Genomic DNA, 13,655 nt, shown 5'->3' with positions numbered 1-13,655 from the left:
AGACTCATATATTTCATTATTCAGCCTAGAGGTCTTAAAATAAGCTAGCTTTTTGTAAAACGGAGTATTTATATTTTTATGGGTAAAGAACTTAAAATTTGTCAAAACAGACATATTTCAGTTTTATAAATGCTAAATGTTTTTCAACAGCATTTATGAAGATAACTGGGGGAAATGCATATTGAAAAAACAAAGCCATGGACATCAGGGGAAGCATTTATTTTACAACTCTATTCTGTGACATTCACCACCCTTACCATGTTGTGCATGGGTATCATGATGGTAAATGGACATGGATTACTAAAGCTGAAATTTGAATTAAAGAGGCTAAGAAAAAAGACACTGGCTGGGTGCTGTGGCTCACGCCTGTAATCCCAACAATTTGGGGAGCCATGGTGGATAGAATATCTGAGGACAGGAATTCGAGGCCAGCCTGACTAACATGGTGAAACCCCGTCTCTACTAAAAATACAGAAATTAGCCGGGTATGGTGGTGTGTGCCTGTAATCCCAGCTACTTGGGAGGCTGAGGCAGAAGAATCACTTGAACCTGGGAAGTGGAGGTGCAGTGAGCCAAGATCGTGCCACTGCACTCCAGCCTAGACAACAAGAGTGAAATTCCATCTCAAAATAAATAAATAGATAAAAATAAAAAGACATTAGAGGAAAGTGAATATGATTGTCACTAATTGATATGAGGTACAATTATGGGGTCTGTCATAACGAACTTACGCTGTTAATAATGGTTAAAACTTAATAAAGTTGAGGACAAAATGTAAATTTAACAACTGGTATAAGTCGTGCAAAGGCAAGAGTTTTGAAGAAATAAGAATAGTGAGTTTAAATAATAGCCAACAGATTAATGAAGGACAGAAATGTAAATTTTCTTTTGAAATGTGAGTAATATTCATATTAGCATTCAAGGAAATAGCTTTATATATCTATATATATTTTTGTCCTATAAGACACAGAGGCAAGAGGTTTTATGAAGACTCTTGGAAAATAATTTCAATTATTTAAGAAATTGCCAAGGGAAGTTAAGATAATAAAAATCAAATGTGGAGTTATTGTGTGTTAACTAAAACATCACTCTTAACACAAACAACTGGGACTTGAGAAAGATGTTCTACATCTACTAAAAAACCTTCTCTTGGGGAGGCGTGGTGAAAGTCTGAAGGAAAAGAAGGGACATTTAAGTCAGAAGACTTCGATATTTCTAAATAGACTGTAGCCAGGAAAGCACATGTATACACTGGGATTTACAGAGAATATACATATCTAATATGCAAGACTGGAGAGGCTCCAAATCCAGGAATGACTAATGCTAAAAGCAGACTTACTAAACTGCCACAGCATTTAAGTAATATTTAAGTAATACACATCATGAATTTAGAATGCTAAAAAATTAAATCAAAAGGCTGGGAAGACCACTGATGCCAAAACAGCAGCATTTTTTTTTTGTTTTTTGTTTTTTGGAGATGGAGTTTCGCTCTGTTGCCCAGGCTGGAGTACAGTACAGTGGTGCGATCTCAGCTCACTGCAACCTCTGCTTCCTGGGTTCAAGCAGTTCTCTGACTCAGCCTCCCGAGTAGCTGGGATTACAGGCGTCCACCACCATGCCTGGCTAATTTTTTGTATTTTTAGTAGAGATGGGGTTTCACCATCTTGGCTAGGCTGATCTTGAACTCCTGACCTTGTGATCCACCTGCCTCGGCCTAGGCATGAGCCACCGTGCCCGGCCAGCAGCAGCATTCTTAAGCTATATTTTCTTCTGTGCACTTCAGGAGTATGCTCCAAAGAGTCTCCCAATAGTTCTGCTCTTGCATTCATCATAGCTAAACTACCCACTATTTCTGAATGTGAATTTGTCTAGTTGGAGAGAGTCTTACAGAGAGTTTGCAAGGTAGAAGGCAGCCCATTACAATGATTCCCAAAGAAATGGGTTTTGGAGTCAATACAAGCGGTTGAACCAGGAAACATGCCATTTATTGTCTCTGTGACCTTCGGCCTCCTCATTCATGAAAAGTAATAGCACCTATGTCAAAAGGGGCTGGGATGCTTAAATGAAATGTTATATGTAAAATACATAGCACAGTGCCTAGCATACAATACATGCTTCATAACCATCAGCTGATATTATTACATGCAATTTGTCTGTTTTAAAGTACATGAAAGTGTTCTATAAATAAAATTAGAATTATAGTTATATAGATGTTGGAGTAAAAAGTATAGGTAAAAGGAGGTATTTAAGATTGTACTCTCTGGTGACTGTGTTGGTAAGAGTCCTACTGGAATCAGTCTCAGTAATAATTAACCTTAAAACTCAACAGTGCCCAATGTTCAGGAACCGATGCTTAGTCTACTGTATAAACATTCATCGTGGGTCTAAAAGTCTCCACCTTTAAGTCAACTCAGGTCTCTTCAACATACTTTAAAGGACTTTAATAAAAGTTAAATATTTAACACTACTTTGTTGAATCAGTGATGAATTCATGGATGTGTATTATAGTACATATATTTGAAATGTCTCATAAGCAAATTTAATGTGAAAAATTAAAGAACTATTTATAACTGTCTTCAGCTTTTACTACCAACAAACATTTACTTTGTTCAAATTAAGACTACATTTTAAAAAGTGGTAGAGATTAAAATTTATTAAGTCTAAAGGCTTTACAAAATGAGAAAACACAGAGGTTTCTACTTACTAGGGGAAACTGCTTTGGTTAATCATTAGAGATGTTCAATTATTTACTTTAGTTAGAGTCACTGATAAGTCTGCTTGCCATTAATGAAAACTACACTTCTAACAGGAATGCACATCACCGAATTTTATGGTCTGTAAAAAGGAAAATACCACAAGGAGAAACAGAATCTACTAATGAAAGTGGCAAGGTCAGGTTGAAAACCATGCCAGATTGTTAATCCCCCAGAATTCACACCCAGATCAGAATTTACTGATTCAAAATCTAATTAAATTTAGCTGAAGAAAATAGAATCAAATGGCATTCAAGAGATTTACTGAATACTTGCGCTGTACTAGTTATTAGATATCACTTATTAATCATAGTTGAATTATAAAATGTGGGTCATTGAAATTGATGTATCCTGGATTAAAGAGTTAAGTGAAAGAATACATATGGAAAATAAAAACACTCAATTAGGGGATAGAAACATAGAAGCTCAACTTCAATAATGTTGTTAAATGTTTCTAATAGAATCTGTTGGTTCTGTTTATGATTTTCACAGGTGGAAAAGGGCGGGGTTAGTGGAGAGAAGGTAAACAATCCCTTGAAATTGTCTTAAAACTCATGTTTTGTTTTTCAAGGGACAGACTCAAACATTATTCTTCTCCAACCTGGACATTCCCAATAAACACTATTAAATAGTACAAAATATCTTATAAATTGACATTAATTTATGATATTTGCTATTGTGTCCCAATAACTGAACTTTTCATATATCTGAGGGTCAAGTTATAACTCTTAACTCTTGATGGAAGAATGTTAAAAAAATTTTACAACTTAGGCAAGTCGATTGTAAGTGTCATTATTATATACATTATTACACTATAATAAATGTAATTTAGAAGTATGAGGTCTTGAATTTGCAAAATAAGCTATGAGTTTTTATCACAATTAAATCAGTTTTATGGTTGATGTGATAAAATTAGCTCAATCTCACAAGACACAAATAATGTATATAATGATGAGGAAAAAAATATCACTGAATCCCAAATAAAAGTCGCCTCATAGAAGTTTTGGTGTCCATTGTTATATGTGTATCTTTTTACACCTGTATATACATAATGCACATAGATACACACGTGCATGCAAATTTTGGCTTGTATTGTATGAAAGCATAGATGCCAGTTTCTTCGTTATATTATTGTGATTTGTAAAAATAAAATGTTATCTTTTGGTGGAGTGGGGGAAGTTTATTTCCGATATCCTGTATCTCCCTGTTCTACATCCTTTTCCTCTTTGGATGGCACTTCCTCCCCACTCCTGAAAATCTAGGGCTTATGCATTCTATTTTCTTATTCTCTATATAAACCTGTTTTAAGATTCTTCACTGATGGCACAGAAAATCTTAGCCTGCCTAGGTTTTGTAGATTAAGAAAAGTCGTATAACATCAAAGTGAAGGGGTATAAGGAATAGAGGTGGCATGTCAGATCCCAGACAACCATAATAACGAGAGGAGAAACAGGACAGCAGTACCCAGGGCCTGGAGCTCTTACATCTACAGTAGGCCAGCTATCACTATGTGGACAACTTTAATGCTGCTCCTACCAATCTGCTGAAATAAATACTATGAGAGGAAGCAATGAGGTTACAGCTAGGTTCACTTATATGTGATCTAAATACCACTACCAACAGTAACTTGTACCTTTTTGGTTAATAAAATTAAACCCATTCAGGGGATTCTGAGTGGCCAAGCTTGCCACTAGATTTCTCTTAGTCATCTACTTTAAAACTCATTATTAGTCAATGATAACATGGTTACTATGGTTAACAAACTCATTAACCTAAGCATGTCGTCATCAAACATCAAGTCTTCTACCTCTTTTTAGTAATGCAATACCTATGCAAGTGTGTTAACTTTTGTGTTACAGTCAGGAGTTTAGGAAGAAAGATGTCAATCAATGTTTTATTTTGTTATTGTACTTTAAGTTTCTGAAATCCTCAGAGGAGTAATGCCAGGATTAGACACCATGATCTCATTAATGTTGATCAAACCAAAACAAGCACGTTCATCTGTTAGAGGCCAATTTTAAAAAATAGCAAAATAGCATAATTTTGTAATACTAGAGTTGGAAGAGACTTTGGGAAATTTAATTACACAACCTTATTCTACAGAGGAGAAAACTAAGTCATAGAGAAGTTCAGCAAAGGTGAAGGAAAAAAAATGACAACAGCAAAGAAGAAGATCATAGACCTATTAGTAGAATTCAAGATTCTCTCAGGCCAGGTCAGGACTTCTTTCCAGCCCTTCTCTAGGCACAATAGAAAGAAACACACACACACACATTAAAAAATCCCATGTTATCCCCCTGTGAGTTTTTTCCATTTGTCTTCCTGAGGCAATCCGTGCTTTCATCAACCCTATGATACTTTGATAAAGTATATAAACTAAGTCTTATTTGTGATAATCCTTTGCATACAGCATTTAGTAAAAGCCCAATGATGAGGGTCTAGCTCAATGGTACATCTTGTATGAAAAAAAACAAAAAAAACAGGATGAACCACCAGAAAGCAGAGCTCAGGATCAAGTTTAAAAGACAGGGAATGGTGGCAACCGTGATTCCCTGTGATCACAGTGATGAGGATACAGGTGTTTTTAGCCACAAGGTAGGAGAATGTGAATAATCTAGAAGTTAACCGAGTTTAGGACCTATACCAGAGTGAAGCTACAGTCAATCAAACAAACTGGGGCCAACTCAGTCCATCCAGAAAGGGAATTAAGGCTGGGAGCAGGCTCATCCCAGTGACACCATAAGGTTATCACCGTGGCTCCAGGAAAGAGGCCTGCTTCTATCTGCCCTGGCCTCTGTTAACACATGCTGGTTACCAGAGAAAGGCAAATCTCCCCATGAGGTCACAAACATAACAGAGGTAGAGAGGGTAAGTAAACTTCATACTGGTAAAATCAGCCTCCTAACACTAATTATTTTCAATACTATTTTATTAACTCAGCATGTTATTTCAGAGAGGTACGACTTTTTACATACTAATAGATAAGAATGAGAAATCCATATTAATTCCACAAATGACCTACTGCTCTTTGAATAATATATTTTTCCTTAAAGTTTAACAATTTATTAATTCCTCATAATTCATAGTTCTTTTAGGCTAGAAGTAGAACTGTCAGAAACCTAAAATGTAATGGCCCAAAGGGTCGTCATAAGGATTAAATAAGTAATGTTCTTAGAGCCTTGTCTGAAACATTAGTAAGCATTATATAAGCATTCACTATTGCTTTTGCTATTGTGATTATGACCCTTTGAAAATCTGATGAAAACTACAGTGGCAAAGTATGTATTACATCTAGGAAAGCCTCAAAAAGGGGAGCAGATTAAATATTATACTGTGTTGGTACATTTCTCTACTGAATGAAACCAGTCATATTTTTGGAAGTACAGACAGCTGTATTCTGTACAGCAAACTGCAAATGCCATGGTAACCACTGTTCCTAGGCAATTGTAGAATTATGCATGGTGGTCCACTTTCTATATAATAAATATAAGAGGAAAATGGAGGGGAAAATAAAATATGACAACCTGTGTAAAAATCTAAAAAGGGGGATATTTCTTAAACATTGCAAATATATACTCTATTACAACAGAGGGTACAACTTTACATACTCTATGTAAAATAACTAGGATTAAAATTAAGTAAAATAGCAAAACATGTACCTGTACATTTAATAAGTATATGACAATATATCTTCTTATCTGCTTATAAACCAAGATATATATTAGAATATAAAATTGCATAAAAGATGAATAATGTAAAACATTTAAAAAATTAAGTCAGTTATTTTAAAACTAACACTCTAGGTATTAAATTTCACTTGCATAATACTAGATGGCAAAGAGTTTCCGTTTCTCAATAGTTGAGTGTTTGTCTGAAGCAGGATGCAAAATGAGACAAAATAAAATGCCCAATGAAGATCATTTCTTACAGTGTTTCCAGCCACAATGTAATATCCCAAAGAAAATGATGTGCCATGCCCATAGCCAGGGGAAAAATTGATTGCTGTTGTATATTCATCGTTCCAAGCAGCAGTCACACCAAATGTGCCAAATGAAAAATTCTCCAAAAGGTTCTGTGAATTCTATGGGTCAAGATTACCCAATACTTTTTCCTGACTCTTCTTCCACTTATTCAAATGTGAAATCAGCTTATGAGACTAATTTGTCAATAAGACCAGAACATCCTTTGGCCATTGATTTTATTAAATGTGCTCTTCATAAACTCTTGGTCAGCAGATACGGTGCAGAAACCAGATTTCTGAACTTAGATTTATCTAAGAATTCTAAGTCACTTTCAATTTAAGTCAATGTAATCGAATTTCTGACTTCCCATTTCACAAATGACAATCTTATTGTAAATAACTATGTACATTTTATATAAGAATATATGTTATATGGTTCATATAAATAAAGCATGATCTATTATATGTCTTGTTGCACAAATGGCATTTCAAATCATCAGGAAAAATCATATTTTAAAAATGCTCAAAAACTACCAAGAAATACTGCCAGAAAATTTCTAATGGGAAAGTTTTCTTTTCAAATGAATATTTTCATAGAAGATTATATATTCACCTTCATAGGAAAAATGACATGAGACTTGAAATAATGTGAAAGAGGGTACAGAGAAATTTAGGGATTTGAAAGGATACTGCAGCAATAATAGTAAAATATGTGTTCTTCAAAATGTATTCTTTAGATGGAAAAAATAATTTTAGATGCAGAAATATTCTAAGAAAGCTTGGGTTAAATCATTTGCTAACTTGGATCTTTGCTATCTCTGCTAACTTTGAATAGTCTCTGGAAACTGCACAATTAGTTTGTCAAAATTAGCTCAGCAAATCAACAGCCTTTTATGTGAGCATTTTCAGTATAAGCTCTAAAAAAACACCATCCATATACTTTAATTTGCTAATATTGAGAAATATCTTAGAAGAATGAGGCAAATTATTAAATATAGACAGCCAAAAAATATAAAATAAATGTGGTTGACAAAATTTTTCCTAAGCTACAGATTAACTGACATCAGTAAACCTTGACTAAGGCAAACATAGTTTCTGTGGCTCTTAAAAGAACAACAAAATGCATTACAAACTCAAAATGAATAAAATTGCTAATTATAAATCCCTTTGTCATGTGTTACTGACACTTATCTCTCTAGCTTTATTTACCCGCACGAATAAGCATTTTTTACTTCTCATGCAATGTAACTATTTTCAATATTTTTTTTCTGCTTTATTAAAAGGTGCTTTGAAGAAAAAAAAAATGGAAAAATTAGAATACTGTACTTCTGTCAAACAGCGCACCCTTGTGGTTTATTTTGTATCCTGAACAATAAAAATTAAGTAAGTGTCTAAAATTCACATACTTAGAACCAATTTGGTCATACATATTTTTCTTCCAAGTTATGTTTTCCTCAACATGCTATCATTTTCAATCACTAAAAATAGTGACATTTTACATTTTCAAATTGAAAATTAAATTGTTAAAATAGATACAAATGTTTATAGTGATAATGACCATCTTTGATTTTAAATTTAAAACAAGCAAGCAGTGAAATAAGTAAGATTCACTTGTAAGTTCATATGTTTTGCTGAATTTCCTGAATATTTGCATCTGGCTATATAAACCACATTTTTACTATTTTAAAATTCATTATTATTTTTTAAAGACACGGTCTCACCCTGTCACCCAGGTCGGAGTACAGTGGTGAGATCACAGCTCGTTGCAGCTTTGAATTCCTGTGCTCAAGTGATCCTCCCACCTCAGCCTCCTGAGTAGCTGGGACTGCAGGCACACACCACCATGCCTGGCTGATTTATTTTATTTTATTATTTTTTGTAGAGGCAGGGGTCTTACTTTGTGGCCCAGGCTGGTCTTGAACTCCTGGCTTTTAAGTGATCCTCCTACCTTGGCCTCCCAAAGTGCTAGGATTACAGGCATGAGCCACCAAGCCTGGGCTATAAACAATTTTAATTCAAGGATCAATTATATTTATATGCATTATGCAATGTACAGTCTAGTTTAGTTGGACCTTAAGTTTTCAATATAACCTTATCTAAATTCTAGCTTTTCTCTAAAAGCTTAAGAAATATATTGCTAAAAATTACATGGTCCAATTACCATAAAAGTAAATGTAAGCAATCTTTAAGTTATCCAGTACTTCTGAAAATTTACCAGATATATGAATGACATACTAAAATTTTACGATATAAGTGTGACACATTCTCATTGTATATACTACACCTGGCTATGAAAGCAGTGATTAATGTTTACTTATCAATTCTCTTGAACACCTACCATGTTACAGAATTTTGCTGGAGAACACAATTCCTGCCCTCTGGGTGGGGAAAAGAAAAAGGTAAAATTTAACAATGCTGCAAGCATTAAGCCATAATACAACCCTAAAGTTTATCTTTAGAGGATGAGGTAAGTAAGTCATGCTATACCCATCAATGTAATATTATTCAATCCTTCAAAAAGGGAAGCCCTTTATGAACTGCTAAGAATATCCAGAATAAGTCATTCCATACCAAAAAGTAAAGTATAACATGCATGTAGTATATGGCCACCTGAGGAAATAAAATAATATCTAGCATGAATATTGGTTTAAATATGCATACATTATCTCTGGAAAGACACACAAGAAACTGTTAACAGTGGTTGCCTCTGGGCAGGAGAACTTGGTTGGGGATAGGGAAGGAGAATTTATACTGTATTCCTCTTTTTATCTTTAGAATAACATATAAAACCTATACATAATGCAAATTAAGAGAAAATAAAAAGGGATAAGAGGGACAAATTCAGAGAAAGTAAAGATTATTCTGCGCTGGAATCTTTAGAAAACTCTCCATGAATCTGATAAAAGAATGGACATCCTTTGGATGGGTAAGTAGAAATGAAGAAGACGGAAGTGGGGCCATTCCATTCTGAAAAGATAGAACACAGGATTTTACATCAGCAACAATAAGTCAAATCTTCTGATTAGAGATAGAAGTATCCTATCCTATCCTATAAATGACGAGGCATTAAAAAGTTTAAAAGTAAAATTGTGATCATTCTGTAGAGGATCTGGAATGCCTAGAAAAATGACAACAAGCTATGTAACATTTCTGAAATGAGAAGTGATAATTAAGAAATACAAATGTGGCAGCTTGCCACATTGAGTATTTCAAAGACACGTTAAGTATTGGTTTTCTCTTTATACTCTGTCCTGAATTTCTCTACAAAAGATGTCAGCAGAGGGAATAAAAAAGACATCATGAAGGGAGACTGAATGAAGGATTGGTCTCTCATTAGATGTAAAAAGAAAAAAAAATCAAAGATGATCTGAGCTTTTCAATCTGGTGAAAAACAATGATTCGGGTCTTAAATACGTCTTCCAGGTAGTGATAAGTCAATAGCAACTGGGAATTCAAATTGCAACTGGAAGAATACCAAGACTGGAATTACGAAGTTGATGTAGTTTCCTAGGGCTGCCCTAACAAATTACTGTGACTGGGTGACTAAAAACAACACAAATGTATTCTTCCGCAGTTCTGAAATACAGAAATCTGAAATCAAGGTGTTGGCGGAGTCATGCTCCCTTTGAAGGCATTAGGGAGAACCCTCCCTTGCCTCTTCCAGCTTCCAGTGACTCCTGGTAATGGTTCGCTGTGGCAGCATAATGCCAATTTCTGCCTCTGTCTTCACACGACCTTCTCTGTGTCTCTCTGCCTGTGTGTCTCCTCTTCTTATAAGGATATCTGCCACTGGATTTGGGCCCACCTCAAATCCAATATGATTTCATCTCTAGATCCTTAAGTACATCTGCAAAAATTCTATTTCTAAATAAGGTCAGAATCACAGGTTTTGGAGGGGTTAGAGCTCAGACATACCTTTTGCAAGGAACATATTCAAACCACTACAGTTGAGAACCATCAGCCCACAAACTCAAAAAAGAAGAGACGTGTTCTCTGAATAAGCACAGAAATATAGGCCAAGACCATGGATTTAGTACCTCCAAATTTAGAAAATGAATAAAAGAAATAGTGACAAGAAAAAAAAATAGAAGAGGGCTGAGATATAAGAAGAGGCTCAAGACCAAGGAAGAAAAAGACAAATCAAGACCAAGGGGGTAATTAACCACATCAAATATATCAAGAAGTTAGTTGCAGAGATGCTTAAGAAGGTATGAATTTGTGTGTGCACTACAGCTTAATCACTACAGCTTAAGAATTTTTGCAATGAATAAATAAAAAATGGTTCTTCAGCTTCTCTAGAGAAAAACAAGTAAGTCTGGGTCCTACTGAACAATACATCAAAGAACTATCCAGATGTCCAGATCAAAAGAAAAAATAATTAGAAAATTGTATAAAGATGTGTAGTTTGCCAAAGGCAACATACTAAAAAAAAAGATTACTTAACACAGGGGCAGCAACTGGTCACAGAGCAGAGGGAGAGAATCAAAAGAAATAGCTTTCAGTGAGGTCACTGGTAGCACAGCCGAGAATTTTAAGAAACAGACTATTAGAAAGACAACATAGACCTCTTGGGGAGCCAAGTACAAAGGAAGTTTACTGAAATAGACTGGATGAGGACAGCTGGAATAAAGATTTGTGAGCATGGGCTAAAGTATATTTCTATATATATTAATATATGCAAAAAGTTAGCTACTCAAGAGTATAATTTACACTCTTCTATGATACAACAACCCTAAAAATGCTACTTCTTATTGTGAATAAATTTAAAAGGGCTACAAGCACAAAATAAAGTCTTCAGGACCCTGACTTGACCCCTGCTTACCATGCTTAATTTCAATCTCTGTTTCTTGCTCATGTCTAGGCAAGTCATAGTGTTCACATTCCTGCATCTCTGAACAGGGTTCCTTTGCCTAATGCACTCCCACACACATTTTAAGAGTGAACTCAAGAATCATCTCTTCTGTGAAGATTCACCCAACTCTCAGGCAGTTACCCTGCAAATTCTTTGTCAGTACGTGACTCTATCACTTGACAAAAACATTATCCTCCTGATTTGTGAGATTAGATGAGATTTTATAAGATAAGATTTTTTACCACAAATACTAAATTAGACAAGAAAGTCTTCATAGAAATAAGAAACTTAATAGATCATTTTCCAAGTACTGAGGTTAAGCATTTTCAAAATTCATTTCTATCTCTTTGAGTTGCACGTATGATAGTCTATAAACTACATTTAAAAACTATGGTTAATTTTTTTTAAGTCAAGGAAGCACAGAAATGTGTATCAGGTGCTTGGGAAGAGTTAATTTACTTTAGCATTGCATTTCTGAGCTCCCAAGGGGGAAACAAAATCTTTCAACTAGATACAAGAAAACTTCTCAGTGTCTCAAGTATCTCCAAATAAAATCTGCTCTCAAAGTTACTTAAATCATTCTGTCTGATTACAAGCAATAATATATACAGTCTCATCTTCAATCATATATACCTAAAAATTCATTTATTTTTCACATGGATAAAGCAAGGAATATGCGGATTGTTTAGTCATGAAAAGTAGTTTGCAAATGGATCTCCACAAAATGGCAAACTCAGGGAAAATTTGAGATTAAAGGTGAGTAATAATAAGAAACTGAGAAAAAGGTACACGTACAACTGTGCTTTGAAGATAAGGGTGCATAAAGGTAACTGTGATATATTCTATATAAAAAGGCTCATTTTCTTTTTTCACTGTGGAGTATCTATGTACTAGGTAGATACCAGGCTATTCCCTGGAGAATCTGTCAGGTCAAGAAGATACGTGTGGTTAGAAACCCATGAACACAACTCAAAGACTGTGTTACGGTTTAAAAAAGAACTATTCAAAAATAAAGACTGTATTTCCATTCCTATTACATGCACCAAGCAAGAGCCCCTAGTTAGGCCTTAGTAAACCAAGACTTTAGGTTTTCGGATTTTTTTTTGCTTGAATATGAAAGTTACTTAAAATGGACATTTATCCTTTACTGCATCACAGACCTGTACGTATATAGAAGATCTATTCCTAGTACCAATCTTAGAATGAGCTATTCATCTTATTACATATTAGTAACTGTTACTAATTACCAACGGTTATAGGACTACGTCTTACTAGTCTACCTAGAAAAGATAAGTTAGGTAAGAGGAAAAATAAATGGTACCCTGCCTCATCCAAAAAAACAAAATAGAAAACAAAACTACCCACCTTATCTGTCTCATCCACACTCATGGATTTCACTATACAAGAAGCAGGCCTCTCCTGGATGTGTGAAAGGTCTTGGGGGACACTCTGAGATGCTGGCATCGGGGGCAGTGGAGCCCGCCTCTTCTTGGGTGCATCCGACGGCAGGGTGTTGGAAATATATGGTTTGGAAATGGTATTGGACCTCGTAAAAGTCGGGCGGTGCTTATTTACTAGAGGGGTTGCAGGGGCACTTGCAGTCTAGTAAAGAATGACAAAGCCGAAATCTAGTAATTTCAAGATATTAGTAAAAAGCATTAGTAATTAAAAATATTTGAAGAATCTTATAAAATGCAATATAAGAAAATACTTACTTGATCCCGCTTTTTCTTACTGCGTTGAAAAAAACTGAAAAACCCTTTATTTTCTTTCTCCTTCATAATATCTAGGTTTTGTGATATTTGGCAGGACTCTAAAATAGAAGAAAAGCATCTTACTTTTGTACGTGAGATTGACTGTTCACTTCCAAGATTTCTTTCTCTTACTTCCCCTTTGCAAACTTATCTAATGCTAAAAGCTACTAATTATAGTCTAGAAACAAGGCACTCTGCTAAGCACCTTAAATCTTATTAAGTTCTCAAAGCAACAAGCAAATATTGTCCCTATTTCACAGCAGAGGAAACTGAAGCTTAAAAAACTAAAATAGATAATCAAGGCCAACACTCAGGAAATGACAGAGCTACGACAC

General features: G+C 34.9%; 1 protein-coding gene across 2 annotated transcripts in view; it reads right to left on the bottom strand.

Annotated features, from left to right (window-relative positions):
* COBLL1 (cordon-bleu WH2 repeat protein like 1) overlaps positions 1 to 13,655 on the bottom strand; it is a 158,687-nt gene that overhangs the window by 23,846 nt on the left and 121,186 nt on the right. For both annotated transcript variants that reach the window (XM_032755548.2, XM_058441577.1), the window contains 2 exons: positions 13,282 to 13,379; positions 12,932 to 13,168 (listed from right to left, as the gene is read on the bottom strand). In XM_032755548.2, coding sequence (XP_032611439.1) covers positions 12,932 to 13,168; positions 13,282 to 13,379 — 335 coding nt within the window. The remainder of the gene's footprint in view (positions 1 to 12,931; positions 13,169 to 13,281; positions 13,380 to 13,655) is intronic.

Source organism: Hylobates moloch, unplaced genomic scaffold (genome assembly GCF_009828535.3).
Source record: "Hylobates moloch isolate HMO894 unplaced genomic scaffold, HMol_V3 SCAFFOLD_1, whole genome shotgun sequence".
Taxonomy (NCBI): Eukaryota; Metazoa; Chordata; class Mammalia; order Primates; family Hylobatidae; genus Hylobates; species Hylobates moloch.
This window is presented reverse-complemented; position numbering and strand designations above follow the sequence as displayed.